Raw genomic sequence first — 16476 nt, 5'->3', positions numbered from 1 at the left:
AACTCTTATCCCCTCCTCCACCCTCCATTATTTAGGATTTAAAATTTTAGCCAAGAATAAAAGCATGAAAATACTTGTTGACTGATTAATTATCATACCTTTAGGTGGTGGTACTTCTTCTTTAGGCTTTGCAACAACTTTTTTGGTATCTTTCTTCACAGCCTTTTTGGTCACTAAAAAGATATAAGAGATAAGTTTTTCAGGAAAATAGGAGGTTTACTAAAATCCTTTATTTTTCATATGTTGAAGAAGAGACTGAACACATTATCATAAAATAGCTGTTTTAGAAAGATAATAGACTAGAATGCAAAAGAAGAAGAGCTTTGGAGGCAGATAGACTATGAACTGTGATCTGACATCTTCACTGATTTTATGCCTGCTTAGAGTTAAAGTTTTCCAAACATGGAAACTGAATCCAAGTGATACCAATAGACAAGGTACAATTTTTCATCTTTGTTTTATTCACATATGAATACTAAATTTCTTAGGAGGAAGAATAACAAGTGGATTAGTAAGTTAAGGTCCTTCTATGGTAGGCTGTGAGAGCATTTCAGAGGTAGATGAAATATATTTAATTACACTTATATAAATTAGAAGTTTCTCTTTTCTTAGAGTTTTATTTTTTTTTTTCACCTTAGGGTGCATACACTCACCAGGAAGAGAGAGACAGAGAAAGAGACAGTGAGACAAAGTGAGACATCACCCCCAGAGGGGGATGGCCATGTCACAATCCCTTCTCCCCTATTCTCCTTTCAGGATTCTGGGTGCACAATCACACACACAGTCCTGATGTGAGTTTCAAGCCACAGGGTCTGGGACTCAAACCAACATCTGCCATGTGGGAGTCCAGAGACGTAACCACTACACTATCTGTTGACCAATGCTTCTTTTCAAAATTGAGATTGTATTGGGAACCAGCAGTTAGCGTAATGGCTATGTCGCTGGACTCCCACGTAGTCGACCGCGGTTCGCGTCTCGGACCCGGTGGCTTAAAACTCACGCCGGGCGTGTGTGCGTGCGTGCCCATGATCCCGAGAGGAGAATGGAGAAGGGATTGCGGCGTGACCATCCTCCCTGGGGGGTGATTTCTCGCTTTCTGTCTCTATGTCTCTCTCTGTCTGTCTGGCGAGCGCACACGCCCTATAGCAAAAACCTCTCCAAAAAAAAAAAAAAAGATTGTATTAGTCACAAAACTGGGAGTATTTTTACTGAATGTCCTCTGAGACTGGCTGAAAGATGACTCTGTTGGATACTAATTGTAGTTAGTATTGGGGGACTAACATTGCAAAATCTGGAAACAATTACAGTTATAGTAGCTTAGGTATGGAAAAACATGACTTTGACATGAAAAATTTTTTCTGACCAAGCTGGGAGAATTCTGTCAGCAATTATGAACTCTCCCTAATTCTAGACAGTCCCAGGTAACTTGTCCTATTTAGCTGAGCAGCGTTGGGGCATAAATAGTACACTTTCTCTGTTAAAATATTTGAGAGGGGTTGGACCAGTAGGTGGTGTGGTGGTTAAGGCAGCTGGAGTCCCACGCGGCAGGCAGTGGCTCAAGTCCCAGACCCGGTGGTTTGAAAATCACAGTGTGTGTGTGTGTGTGTGTGTGTGTGTGTGTGTGTGTGTGCCCAAGATCCCAAGAGGAGAACGGAGAAGGTCATGTAGGGTGGCCATAACACCTGGAGCAGTGATCTCTTACTTTCCATCTCTCTATCTTTGTCTCTCTCCAGAGGGCACACATACCCTATGACAAAAACAAACAAAAATCCTTTATTTGAATGAAATCATTGGAATATTAATGGAAAATTAACTTTTCATTTTTTAAAATTTCCCTGGCATGTATAACAACAACAGAATAGTAAAAGAATCAATTTATAGTGTAGCTTATGGAAATAAAGCATAGTAATGTGTAGTCAAATTGTAAAACATGGTTTGTGTTTTTCTCAAATATAGTGTTGATTGTTCTTTAAAACTTGACTTTGTTTGGTACCTGACAAAACACGCTCCTGGTGTGATTTTCAAGCCACCCATCTGTACTCGAAGAACACAGTGGGCCATGGGGGAGTCCAGTGCCTTAATTTCCATGCCACCTTCTGGACTAAAATAAAGTAATTTAATACCAACTGTAATGTTTGGTTTGTCTGATGATTTTCAGTTTCAAGTACATGTCTTTTAGTCAGCCACTAGAGGGCCAACGTGTTATATTAAGCCACATTTTTCCGGGTAGCTATAATGAAATTCCTTCTTTTGACATTTGGTAGAGAGCATACAATACCTTCAATACGTTTTGCTGGAGGCTTCTTTTCTTCAGGTGTTGGCAGCAAAAGAGGGATAGGAGGAGCAACCACAGGAGGGATTTCTGAAGAAAATAAATGCCATCATCAATTAGTCACATGTTTTAGTTTCCTGTGTTGTGTGAAGAATAACGCGAAGTCTATGCATTGATTTTAGTGCTTCAAAGGTGTGACAGTATCTATTAGTCAATAAGAGCAAATATAAGTAGTATATATTTATCATTTTAGCTACTCTTGCTTTGATTTATTAATTACACAGTGACGAGGTGAGCAATAAAGGGTCAGTTCTGACTCTCTGCTATGGGTTGGACGTTGATAATGTCCTAGAGGTAGAATATGGCTGCTTCATGTCCAGATGTTGAGGGACTGGGTCTTACCTTCTGGTGGTACTGCTCTGATAGGCATGGTTGGGATTGGAACCCTGGAGTCTGGAATGTCTGAAAAGAGATGTGTAATGATAAGCACAGAGGAACTGAGACCACAGGTATTTATAAGACAGCTAAGATGTATTTGTCAGGCATTCCAGTAACAGAACACAACATACAGACATGAAGACGTTAGGTTTCTTTATGCAACTAACTGGGCAAGTTTATTCCCTGCAAAATATGGTTCTATTTTGCAGTTGCACCATTTGGCAGGATCCTAGAAATCAGTGAATCTATAAGACCTTAATAAGACCTTATTAGCCCTAATTTCTCAAACTCACAAAGTTTAGTATTTTGGTTTTTTTACTTAAAATAATTAAGCCGAATAATATTTTTACTGGATAGTATTTTATTTAAAAGATTATTTTATACATTCTATTTTGGCATCTCTTATTTCAAAAGATACACTGAATTTATTTTTTATCAAGGATTGAATTAAAACAAAAAAATAAAAACTTACCAGGAGGTTTTAGCTCAAGTTTTATTTCTGCAAAAGAAAGAAAAGTGATGTTTTAAAATTTAGAATTGTCTGGGAAGGTTACTTGTATCAAAGATAGCAATGTGGCTTTTGAATTTAATTTATTATCACCATTATTATTAATATATTTATGACTGGGACCAGAAGATGGCACGGTGGTTAAGGTGCCCCCTGGCCAACCACAGTTCAAGCCCCAGACCTGGTGGCTTGCTTCATTTTCTCACACTCTCTCTCTTTAACACTCTGTCCCTCTCTGGTCAAATTAAAATAAATAAATAAAGTATGTGTGTATGTGTGTGTGTGTGTGTGTGTATGTGTGTGTGTATATGTGTGTGTATATATATGTATATATGTATGTATGTATGTATATATATGTGTATATATGTATATATATACATATATATGTAAATTTACATTTAATCACTATACATTTTTAGAGTGTATAACATGGTTGGGAAAAAATTATTATTATTTTAAGATGGTCTCACTCTGTCATAATCCTCCTGCCTCAGGCACCTTAGTAACTGGGACTATGTCATCAGATTAATACCTAGCTTTTTAGAGTGAGCTGGTATTGAACCCAGGTCTCCCTGGTGGGCTTAGCCTGTGGAGCAGTGCCTTACCAGCATGCGCCACTGTGCCTAACCTGCAGTGTGGCGCTTTCTCACCTTTAGTTGTTAAATACAGCTCTGCTGTGCTTCTCGCTTCACCTCGTGGCTCCAGTCGAGCAATTACTGAATAGACACCTAAGGAGAGGAATCACCAAACTTTCACATTCTAGTAGGTTGCAAATAACTTCTTTATTTAAATATAGGTATGTGTCTATTTACACTTGTCTTTTCTGAAAAAGAAGCATTCTATATCGAATGCCAGAATGTCAGCATACACCGGGGAGAAACAGTAAACTGATGAGGGTTAACATACATTCTCCAGGAAACTGTCAGTGATGTTACCTTCATCATCTGGGGTCACGTTGTGGATGGTCATGTAATGGCAGCGACCGTCATTCCTAAAGTTGTATTTCTGGCTCTCAGTCAGTTCTGTTGGTCCTTTGTACCATGTTACAATGGCATCATCAAAGGACACTTCGCACTCGAAGGTGGCAGACTGGTGCTCACTCACCACAATGTTCTGTATGCGCTTTGTAAACTGAATTGGTTCAGCTGTTTAAATACAAAGAGAACTCAAAGTTAGGCATATAGAGAGGAATCTTCTCATTTTCCTAGATATTTAAAATAGGTGCTTTCCTCCTAGATATTTAACGTCTCTCTGTTGCATCATTAAATAGCAGAAACATCTAAAAACACAAAAAAGAAGAAAATGCTTTTTTTAATATCAGTAACCAAAAAAATTACCCCAATTCTTAAGTGTATTCCTGCAGGATCAATGTAAAAAGTGTAGCTATCCGGAGAGTCCTCAAAATAGTTATGTGAACGAAATACTAAAAAGAACTTCTAACCCAAAAGTAAAATAAAATTTTTAAATGAACAAAATGGAGGGTTCATCACAGAGGGTACAAAAACTTACTTTTACTCTGTAATTTATTGCGTTAGTAAAATAAAATTTGATATTCAAGATCTAAAATTGTCTAATATGTACAACCTCTCCTGTCAAATAACTTAAAACTCATTAGAAAATCAGTATTTCTAAGTTTCAAGAGGTCTTTTGTTCTCCTAGAGTTTTGCAACCTGCTTTCTAAGCACATACAAGCACACACAAAGGAGTCAGTACTCCTAGAGAGCGAGAGTGTTTCCCAGGAGAATGGCTTTGAGTGGAGTGTCCTCCTAAATCTTACCTTATAAAAGAATATGTGACAAGTAAGACATTATATAAATATAATATATGATCATCTAGAATTACATGTAAATTATACTATGGACATCTTCGAAATCATATTACTCTGCTGAGATTTTTAATCAAAGAATTATAGTAAACATTTATTTAAAAATTGTTAGCACTTTCAACTGGACTCTTAAAGTTGAAACCGGCTTAAAATGTTTTGAAATTTCCATCCAGATATTGTTATTCCTTATAAATTAAGCTCAGAAAAGTTGATATGCTTAAATAAATAAGATCTCATGGTTGTGTTTCAATAACTAATGAAAACGGGCACCAACAATTGGAGGTAGATGCTATTATTAACATATTCAAAGCTTTTCCCAGTACAGTTTGAGGGTTCTTTGACAAATCCACACAATTAGGAAATTCTTCTAATTTTTATAATATTGTTGTTAGAAAATGCTTCTAATTTTTATAATACTGTTGCTGAGATTTTAGCTTAATTTCAGAGATTCAGAAGGTAGAAATATGATCCTTAAATGAAATAAGTATTTTTGAAAGATAGCTACTAATTACACATTATAAATGTTAATTTTATCAGTAAAATTTCATTCAGATAAAGTAAAATTAAGTCTTATAAACACAATAGAAAATATTAATTTGTAGCCAAGACCCTCTATATTTAAATTGTTGAGATAATGTCATGTCCAAGATTTTTTTCTAGGAAGCAAAATCATAGTATTTATTTATATATTTTTAAAAGCTTTATTGTATTTAATTTTATTCATCTGTATTATTTTTTAAATTTGACCTGAGAGACAGAAAGAGAGAGAAACTGAGAAAGCAAGCTGCCAGGTCCAGGACTTAAACCATGGTCAGCCATATGGGATTTCAGCATCTTAACCACCATGCCACCTGTTGACCCCAAGAATCATAGGCTTTAAACAGGAATAACTGTTTAAATCAGGTCTTAGTTTAGAAAATCTGCTGCTGGTCTAAAAAAAAATGCATAAAAATTGGTACTTATTTGAACACTTCCCTTTTAATTTTGTATGAATTTTGAGATTTAATGAAATTCCATGAGAATACGTGCTGAGGGATGAGACCACACGGACACTCAGGAATGTGTGCACTAGCAGGGCTGTGAGGGTCCTGCACATTTGCACCTATGCTGTGTACTGGAGCTCCATCCAGTCTTTCACCTACCTTCAATTCTAAGCTCTGCTGAAGTTTCCAAGTCTTCATATTTGCAGGTATACTGACCCTGGTCTTCTGCTCGAACATTAGCAATAGTCAGTTTATGGACTTTGTGTTCCACTTCTGTTTTGTGTCTACCTTGGGGTTTAAGGATTCTGCCATTTCTGAACCATTCAGATTTTACATTTGGCACGGAAAATTGGCAAGTCATGGTACAAGTCTGGCCTTCTTTCAAAGTAACATCCTGAAGATGTCGTTCCCAAGCAGGCTCTGTATGACACAATGTACATTTTGTTCAATATCACATGCAGATATGCTCAACAGTAGTTTAATTTCATGAGTTTTTAATAATCCTTTTCTAACTTACCGATTACAGTTAGTTTAGCACTAGCGATGTGTGGGCCACAAACCAATCGATAATTGCCCTGATCCTTAAGTTGACAGTTTTTGACTCTGAGTATATGGCGGTCACCATCAATATATATTTCAAATTTATCACTGGGTTCTAGTTTTTCGGTCCCTTTGTACCATGACAGTTTGATTTCTGGATAATTAATCTTAATGTCAATTTCAAAGATAGCATCATTATCTTTCAAAACGGTCTGATTTTCAATATCCTTGATCAAAGTGACAGGCTAGGAGAATAAAAAAGTTAAAACATGTTAGTCACTCCTTTTATTTATAATGCCCAGTAGAATTTGTCCGTTTTATTAACAGCATAATTCATTGTACCTCTGTCTGTGACAGCCTTTGCTGAATAAATGATACTAGTTCCTCAAATTCCTTTTCTTCCTTCTCTGACTTTTCTATTTCCTCAATTTCCTGCGGGAGGGGAAAAAAAGCATTACATGTGAAATGAAATCTCAATTAGAGGATACACGACTGTATTCAACTTTTATTCTTGATGCTGTTTAGGGTATATTCAATGTGATGCAAAATTTGAAGATTCATACCAATCTATGGGTCTCTTCTTCTTGACTTTGCTTAAGCAGCTCAAAAGCTTGAAGAAGCCCCCGGAAATCAGTGATTCCATACATGCGAGCATATTTTTCATATTCTTTAGGGTCAACATTTTTGAGAAGTTCCATGATGTCGATTTCCTCTTCTTCCCCAGACCCTTTCTTTAAGGCTGGAGTCCTAAGTGAAATGAGAAATACAGTAAGCACAAATCACCTGTCTCTGTTTATTTGGAATGTTCTGTTATCACTTAAAGATTATGAATGTAATTAACATTTTTCTCATAAATTTCCTTTTGAGAAATTTCACCATGTTAACTATGAAACAATAAAGACAAGATGGAGATGGAGTGGATTATGATCAGATGGATTAAGACTTTGTTACAAAGTGCAGAAATTTGATCAAAGAATTTAAGAAAGGAAAGAATACTAGCATTTCTATAAATCTGACAACCAGATAACCTAACTAAAGTATTACAATGTCAGAAAAAATAAGAACAGTAAGGGAAAACTTCAACTATAGATAAATATTATAAATCGTGGAAGAGCTCTCAGTGTTGATTAAATTAGTAAGTTGAAAATACTGTATCGAAGTTATTTACCAAAGAATTTAAATCAGTTGATATAGAAAAACATTCACTGCATAAGAAATCATTTATAGAAAAAACATTTGTTCTTTAGACAAGCAGGAGATGAGGGCTTCTCTATAAGCCATTTCTATCTACTTAAAATCTTAATAATTCAGAAATCAATCATAATGAATCACTAATTTCCACCCAAATGTTGTGTATTTTTTAAACTCTGTTTCTGTTGACATGTCTTTATGTGCTTTAAACATCTCAATCTTAAAATGGCTGATCCCAGGCCTCTTGATTCTTTTTGTGAATGGAAAATTGTTGTGTGTGGTTTTTAAACAACTTACTTCTTCAGCATTGCTCTGAGATCACCTTCAATTTTCTCTTGTTTCTTCCTTTCATCCACCTGGAGGTTAACATTACTTTCAATTTCACCATGCTTGTTAAATGCAACACATCGGTATAACCCAGAATCCGTTTTTGTGGTGTCTCTAATCTCCAGCTTTGCTTCGTCGCCTTTTTGGTGGATAGAAATGCGGCCTCCTTGATTCAGTTGCCTCCACTTCCCTTTTGTCCATTTAACGTTTGGGATTGGATCTCCTCCAACTTTTGCAATGAACGTTGCAGTGGTTTCTAAGAAATAATAAAAACAAATGAAACAGAGGTTAATTCTCCAAAACAGCTTCTTCAAAAATTGAGTTATGAGTAAAAAGCAGAAGAGACAGATGTGCTTTTTGTGAAGTACTCACTTTCTACCACCCTGATACTCTGAGGTTCTGATACGAAGAACAGTCTCCCATCAACTGCTGCTTTCTTAGCTGCTGGGACAGCAGCTGGTTTGTCTGAAAAACACATTTACATGTTTCGTTATTCCAAGTACTTCAAAGTTATAATACATATTCCTATAAATAAAATCAGCTTTAGGAGGTTGGTGTCATAATTATGTACTCTAGGAATATATATATATATCCACAGCTACAGATATAAAATGAATGTGGGTTAAATATTTCATAGACATTTACACTTGTGACAGCTTTCAAGGTTAAAGTGTTAAAAGTGTAAGCAAATTAATAGTGTGAAATCTTATATTTCTTTCTTTCTTTTTTAGTTTTTTTTTTTTTTTAGAGAGAGGTTTTTGCCATAGGGCATGTGTGCTTGCCAGAGACACACAGAAAGATATAGAAAGAGAAAAATGACAAATCACTTCATAGGGGATGGTCATGCTGCAATCCTTTCTCCTCCTTTCCCTCTAGGGATTTTGGGCATATGCACATACATGCTTGGCCTAAGTTTCAAGTCGCGGAGTCTGAGACTTGAAATGTGATTGGCCATGTTGGGAGTCCAGCACCTTAACCACTATGCCACCTGCTGGGCTCCAAATCTTATATTTCTAGGCTTGGCTTTATATTACAGGATTTTCTGGGGCTATGACATTAGGCTATCTTATAGTACATTAATATATCACCATTTTTGGCACTCCACTAGCTACACCCAAGCCTTGGATATGGTAAAAAGAAATTCAAGAAATAGGGTGATAAACTTGAAAGAATTTCAGATCATTCATATTAAAATTATTTCCACTAAATCACCTAATATTCTAATCCTAACAAGGTTACAAACAGCAAATAAGTAATAACATATTCCAAAAATCATAGAGAGAGGTTTTTGCCATAGGGCATGTGTGCTTGCCAGAGACACACAGAAAGATATAGAAAGAGAAAAATGACAAATCACTTCATAGGGGATGGTCATGCTGCAATCCTTTCTCCTCCTTTCCCTCTAGGGATTTTGGGCATATGCACATACATGCTTGGCCTAAGTTTCAAGTCGCGGAGTCTGAGACTTGAAATGTGATTGGCCATGTTGGGAGTCCAGCACCTTAACCACTATGCCACCTGCTGGGCTCCAAATCTTATATTTCTAGGCTTGGCTTTATATTACAGGATTTTCTGGGGCTATGACATTAGGCTATCTTATAGTACATTAATATATCACCATTTTTGGCACTCCACTAGCTACACCCAAGCCTTGGATATGGTAAAAAGAAATTCAAGAAATAGGGTGATAAACTTGAAAGAATTTCAGATCATTCATATTAAAATTATTTCCACTAAATCACCTAATATTCTAATCCTAACAAGGTTACAAACAGCAAATAAGTAATAACATATTCCAAAAATCACATTCTTTTCTTATTTAAACTGTAATAAGCAAATATGAGCAGTTTTTGGCTTGATCTGCATTAATACTTTTGAAATGTTTACCTTTAATGGTCACTTTTGATTTGGAAGTGTCACTTCCAGCTGCATTCGAAGCTTTACACACATAATCTCCTGAATCTGCTTTAGACGCATCCTTGAGTTCCAGCACAGCTGTCCCGTTTGCAAAGCTGAAGCTGCATCTGTCTGAAGGCTTTACTTCCCGGCCAGCCTTCAACCACTGGATCCTAATCGGCTCGGATCCCCGGACGTGGCAACTCAGCTGCACGAATTCTCCTTCACTTGCAGTTACCGGAGTAAGGTGCTGATCAAACACGGGTGGTTTCTTAGGTTCTGGAATTGAAAAGGTATTTTCATGAAGAACACAAGGAACTCAAAGACAAAAAAGTACTCAAGTTCACAAAAGACAAAAAAAGAGTAGAACAGTTTTGTCTCTAACAGGTAACACTTGTTGCTATTGTGAATGAGTCTGGCCTCCTTTATTTCTCTCTGAGGCAACTGCTGAACATGTATTTTTTTTAAAGATAAAGGTTTGAAAACAAGCAAAGAACAGATGCGTTGCTGCCCACAAGTCACCCAGGCATCCGAGTCCTGATTGAGTACTGCAAACACTGCACCGGCAGTTACTATGAACCTCCGGGCCATGGGGCACACTATTGATTCTCGCAAACATGCAGATAGCCGCATTGTTGCTGAGCCCTAAAAACTAAGGGCTTATCGGGGAATTTTCTTCCTTTAGAGCAGCAATGATTTGGAAAAGAACCTTCTGGGAAAGAAAGCCAATAGTTGCATAATCTGTGAGCAAACATCATAATAAGTGATTTTTCTTTTGTTCATCTTTAGGTTTTAGAATCCAATCATAGCCCAGTCGTAATGGAAATTCAGTGTTCACCTGAAACTGAGTGATGAAGACACAAGTAACATGGTAGAAAGGCCATGTGCAAGTTGATATTATGTAATGATTTTATTCAATGGTTCTAAGATCTCTGTGTAAGAAGAATAAGGCCAACATCTGTGATTGCAAAGGTTAAAATTTTTGATTCCTGCTCTTTAAAAATTCCTGTAGATAAGCAGCCTCAAAATACTATAGAAAGTATTTATCTGCTCAATGGCAACAGTGTCATGAATGTAAATTGTGAATATTAACCACTACTAAGTATACACTTTAATTTTACTAAAATAAATACTTAGCAGTGGCATTTTAAAAGCAAAAGGAGGGACCAGCAGGTATTATAGTAGTTAAGGCACTGGACTCCCACGTGGTCGACCAGGGTTTGAGTCCTGGACTTGGCAATTTGAAACTCATGCTGGGCATGTGTGCACATGTACCCAAAATCCTGTGGAGAATGGAGAAGGGATTGCAGTATGGCCACCTCCCATGGGGGGGAGGGGTGACTTCTCACTTTCTGTATCTCGGTCTCCCTCTGTCTCTCTGAGAAGCACATGTGCCGTATAGCAAAAATGTCTCTCTTTCAAAAAAAGCAAATGCATCTAAGTTCAGTTAAATGAGTGCTATAATTTGAATTTTTAGTTAAGACAAGTCAGTGATATTAAGTTATTGGTGATATTAACCTATCAATAATATTAACCTATTATCTGTGCTGAGATGACCAACCAGACAATCAGACTTGATAATTAATTGCAAGCTGTTGCAGGAAGTCAATCTGTAAAGTGCTTTTGATGTATCTGTATTAGAATGATCTGGATGACACCATTACCATCAGGTAAGCAGATAAAGCAAATATCCTTAAACAACACAGTCTATGACTTTGCCTCAAGCTATCACTGTATATTTAAATACATCTCCCATAATGATTCACATTTCCCCACTCAACTTTTGTCTTCTGGAACAAATTTTACCTTTTTGTCTAAGATGTATATTCATTTACAGCTCAAAAGTTCTAGGTAATACACACCAAACAATAATACTTTAGAAATATATCATACTCAGAAAACAGAAGGTTTCATTCTGTTAAATATCTCAAAATAAGCAGAGTTATACAATATGCAATGAACAATATTAGAAATTTTGGAAACAAAAGTGCTTCATAAAAATAAATGTCACCTATGTCCACATTTTGAAGTAGGATTAGACTTTTCACTGTCTGAGAGAATTTTGATACATGATTTAGAAAGCTAGATTTTACTTTCTTTATTAGATGATGCCTAATTTTCCCCATCATGTATAAACTGCCACTTAATTAAGTTACAAATAATAAATATTTTTAGAAAACATATATGGAACGATGGCAAGCCAATTAAATAATGTATGCTCAAGTTTCTTATAACTTAGTGTGTCAGAAGACATGCACATGGCAATTTGATAGGCAGTGAGGAAAAACACAACAGGCTGGGGCTTTGAAGATGACGAACCTTTGATGACAATTGAAGATGTACACAGAGCAGAACCTGCATCATTTGATACTTTGCATGTGTACAAACCAGCATCAGCCATGCTTGCTTTCTTGACTTGTAATAGCAGGGTGTTATTCTTGAATGTTATTTCACAGTTGGAGGTTGGATGTATCTCTATATTATTTTTGTACCAGGCAACAGTTATAGGCTGAGAACCAGCTACACGCCCCTCAAGTCTGAAAGAATTTCCTTCTGTTTCTTCTACTGTCTCCGAGAGCTTTTTAGTGAAACTTGGTGGGGTCAGTCGCTCTGTAAGAAATTGCGAGAATATGTGAAATGGAACCCAGAAGCAGTTTATTAACATAAGGCTTTTAAGGGAAACTAAATCATACGTTTAGTTCAAAATCAAGGCTGACTAACTAAATAAAGTGTATCAGTTTATGTTCCTAAACATTTTTTCTTTCTTCCATAAGCCTATTCTGATTTGTTGTCTGCCATATTGTCTGGAAGATAAAAATAACTTATGGTCATTTACAGAACCAGACATTTGGGGGGGGAAAGGAGGGTGGTCCTAGGTTAAGTGAGATATATAAAGTTTTATAAAGGTAAACACTTAAAAAGAGCACTTTTCAGGCCAGCACATAGCATGGAGGCAAAGGCAGCTAGATCCCACATGATCGACTTTGCAGTGTGAGTCCTGGACTGATGGCTTGAAAATCACGCTGAGCATGTGTGTGTGCCTGCCCAAAATCCCAAGAGGAGAATGGAGAAGAAAGGACAGCAGCATGGCTATCCCCCCGGGGGGTGAGGTCTCACTTTCCCTCTTTCTCTTTCTCTGTCTCTTTCCAGTGAACACACACACACTCACACACACACACACACACAACACACACCCAAAAGCAATAATCAAAAAAAAAAAAAACTTATTTCCTCTTAGACATTTTATGTCACTTATTTTTAAAAAAGTCCTAAATGTTACTTATGTTAATAAAAGTTGTGATTATATTTGTATCATATTAATGGGACACTGTTAGACAACATGCAAAATAAGCGATACCTTTTATGTTCAGCTGAGCTGTGCAGGAGTCCTTTCCCACTTCATTCACAGCAAAGCAGGTATACTGTCCCGAGTCTCCTTTGTCCACCTTGAGGATGGTCAGGTGGGCGCTGTTTTCCAGGTAACTGATCTGGTAGTTTCCACCGCTTCGTATCTCTCTGCTGTCTTTGGCCCAGGTGACTTTTATTGGTTGTGTTCCAGTGACATGGCACTCAAAGTCAGCACTTTCTCCCACCACAGCATCCACAGGGGAGACGGGGATGTCAAAGAAGGGTGGGTTCTTCCCCTCTAAGAGGAGAGCAGAAAGACAAGGTTTCAGGGCTTGACACTGGGATCATCTTACTGTTCAGAAATCATAGTATTTTCTCCTTAATTTCATATTTGATTAGAGAAATTTTAATGATGGGAAGAGAAGTTTAAGAATCCACAAACCTGTGAGGATGAGTCTGGCATTAGAAGAAGCAGAACCTATGGGATTTGTAGCCGTGCAAGAATATTGGCCCGCAAGGCTCCGGTCTGTTTGAAAAATGTTGAGAGTGGCCACATTATCTAAAAATGATGTTTGTACATTTGGGCTGTCTTTCAATGGCTTGCCATCTTTAAACCAAGAGACCGAGATAGGTTCTGACCCGTTTACGGCACATTCAAATACAACTGGCAGTCCCACTGTTTCTTGAACATCTCTTAATTGTCGAGAAAATGATGGTGGAAGTTTTTGTTCTGTAGGAACAAGATAAAAGTGATGACTACTTCTGGACATTTTTAATTTACTGAATAATCTCACAATTACATATAAGTATAAATGGTATCTCTACCAAAGTATCAGGAAAGATTAACATCTCTTGGACTAACTTGGAGATGTAGAGAAGCATATAAGACTTATGCATTTCACTCTGCAGTTACTCCTAATGCACAGTATGTACAAAAAAATCTGTGAGCCACTAGATAGAGAAATGTCTCTGAGTGTGTGGCATATTCCTTTAGTTTTAAAACTGCCTTTATTCTCTTTCTTTTTCTTCTTCTTCTTTTTTTTTTTAATGAGGTTTTAAGATTGCCTTCTAGCAATTTGACTGAGACTTTTATAGAATGGAATTTAAAAATACATGGTTATTTATTTTTCCTAAAGATTTCATTATAGAGGCAAGTGGAAACTTGGACCTCCCAAATGAAGATTTAGTCATTTATCTTTCACTGTAAAGGCTATAGAGAGGGATACGCCTCTAACTTTCGTTGAAATTACTTCATGGAAATGTAACATTAGGAAAGAGATTCCTCAAAAAACAGTCTTCACCAGATATTGTAAATCTTGTTAAAAAGAAACAAATTCATTCACTTTTAAAAATTGCACTCACCTTGAACAGTAAGGAAAGTTGAGGAAGAAACTTCGCCCACGCTGTTTTCAGCTTTGCAGATGTACTCTCCGCTGTCATGACTATCAACCTGGTTGAAAACCAGTGTAGCGACATTGTTTCTAAAATGCATTTTGTAGGTAGCAGTCGGTCTCAGTTTCATATCTCCTTTATACCAGGATACTCCAATTTCAGGGGTCCCAGCAAGCTGGCATTGTAAAGAGGCAGAATCTCCAACCGTCACCTTAACAGGCTCCAATTGCTTAACAAAATATGGTGGTTCTGAAGCCAAGAAAGATAATCAGTCATGGAAGAGGCATGCCAGATCATTCATTGCTTGTATAGAAAGCTATCAATGTGCAATTATTACGAACCTAGTATCAGAATTTGTGCCGAACAGGAGTCTTTCCCAGAAGCATTTTCGATGTAGCAGTTGTACTGTCCTGCATCTTCCACTGTGCTACTCGGAATTTCCAGGATTGCCGATTTTTCAGTTGTGGTTATATTACACCTCTGAGAAGGAGTTATATTTATGCCGTTTTTCTTCCATGTAACCGAAATGGGAGGCGTTCCAGTGAAAGTACCCTCTAAGATCAGGGATTTTCCTTTCTCTATGCTGTAATCATTGAGCCTCTTCACAAATTTGGCTGCGGCTAAAGTAAATGAATTGAAAATATGAAATAGAATTCCTATACACACCACCATAGACATCCAATTGCTACGTGCACGTTAACCTTATCAATGTGGAATAGCAAACAGACCTTTTATGTAGAGATGTGTTGTACAGGAAGCCTTGCCAGCTTCATTAGTCACTATGCAAGTATATTCTCCACTTTGTGATGTGTCTACATCAAACAGCTCCAGCTCAGCAACGGAATCCTCCAAAGACACATTACATTTGTTCCCTGGCACTACTTCACTGCTACCCTTGAACCAGCTAATGCTGAAAGGAGGTGTTCCTTTTATGATGCTTGTAAATGTTACATTGGCCCCAGTTAAAACATCCATGGGATCGGGTTTCTGAACAAAAGATGGTGGCTCTAAACACAAAGCACATGTCAGAAAAAGTTTAGTATTTATGCAGTGTGAGAAGAATGCTTAATAAGCTAGGAAATGCAGTTCTTCCTGACAGTGCGTCAAACTGACCTCTCACAGTCAAAGGAGCGCTACATTCATCAGAACCAGCCACGTTAGTAGCTACACACGTGTAGTTGCCAGCATCTGATTCTTCCAGCATGTTCACAGTTAAAGCACAGGTGTTATCTGTCAGGGTGGTCTGGTATTTCCTTCCGATGCTGATCTCATTTCCTTCATGGAACCAGGAGACAGAGATGGGAGGCGAGCCATAGACTTTGCACTCCATCACAACCGAGGAGCCAGATAAACCATTCGTCTCTTTCAACTTTCTTGTGAATGAAGGAGGAACAGTTCGGTCTGAAAGGTAATCAAAAGGCAAACGAGAGGGCCATCGGTTATAAATTGACTTGAGGAGGCAATTTTTTTTCCCAGAAATATCCAAAAATATTGCTTAGATTTTTTACAGGGATATCAAAGAATCCCCTACGTGTTCACACAACCCAAAACCTGGATAATCAGTGGGCAGGATGTGCTAGTGGACTTGTTAGGCATTTCAGTCTCTTTTTGCTTTGAATCATTGTATGGTGAATCATTCCAATGTAAGTGATAGTGGAAGGTTTAAGCTTATCCATGGATTAAATTTTATTCCTACCACCTTTTCAGAAATACACACACACTCACACATGTATATACAGATACATATGTATATATA

The 16476-nt window shown here is 37.3% G+C and overlaps 1 protein-coding gene across 1 annotated transcript in view; it reads right to left on the bottom strand.

The window, feature by feature from the left end:
• The window catches only part of TTN (titin), a 306431-nt gene that overhangs the window by 181855 nt on the left and 108100 nt on the right, over window positions 1-16476 (bottom strand). Inside the window, 20 exon segments of the mRNA XM_027773115.1 lie at window positions 99-173; window positions 2279-2362; window positions 2675-2734; window positions 3183-3209; window positions 3869-3946; window positions 4154-4363; window positions 6186-6446; window positions 6544-6811; window positions 6909-6998; window positions 7130-7313; window positions 8055-8340; window positions 8457-8549; window positions 9972-10259; window positions 12300-12590; window positions 13339-13626; window positions 13771-14058; window positions 14691-14969; window positions 15062-15340; window positions 15449-15727; window positions 15834-16121. Coding sequence (XP_027628916.1) covers window positions 99-173; window positions 2279-2362; window positions 2675-2734; window positions 3183-3209; window positions 3869-3946; window positions 4154-4363; window positions 6186-6446; window positions 6544-6811; window positions 6909-6998; window positions 7130-7313; window positions 8055-8340; window positions 8457-8549; window positions 9972-10259; window positions 12300-12590; window positions 13339-13626; window positions 13771-14058; window positions 14691-14969; window positions 15062-15340; window positions 15449-15727; window positions 15834-16121 — 3996 coding nt within the window.

Source organism: Tupaia chinensis, unplaced genomic scaffold, assembly GCF_000334495.1.
Source record: "Tupaia chinensis unplaced genomic scaffold, TupChi_1.0 Scaffold000322_1, whole genome shotgun sequence".
Classification (NCBI taxonomy): domain Eukaryota; kingdom Metazoa; phylum Chordata; class Mammalia; order Scandentia; family Tupaiidae; genus Tupaia; species Tupaia belangeri.
Note: the sequence above shows the minus strand (reverse complement) of the source record. Positions and strands in the feature narration are given on the sequence as shown.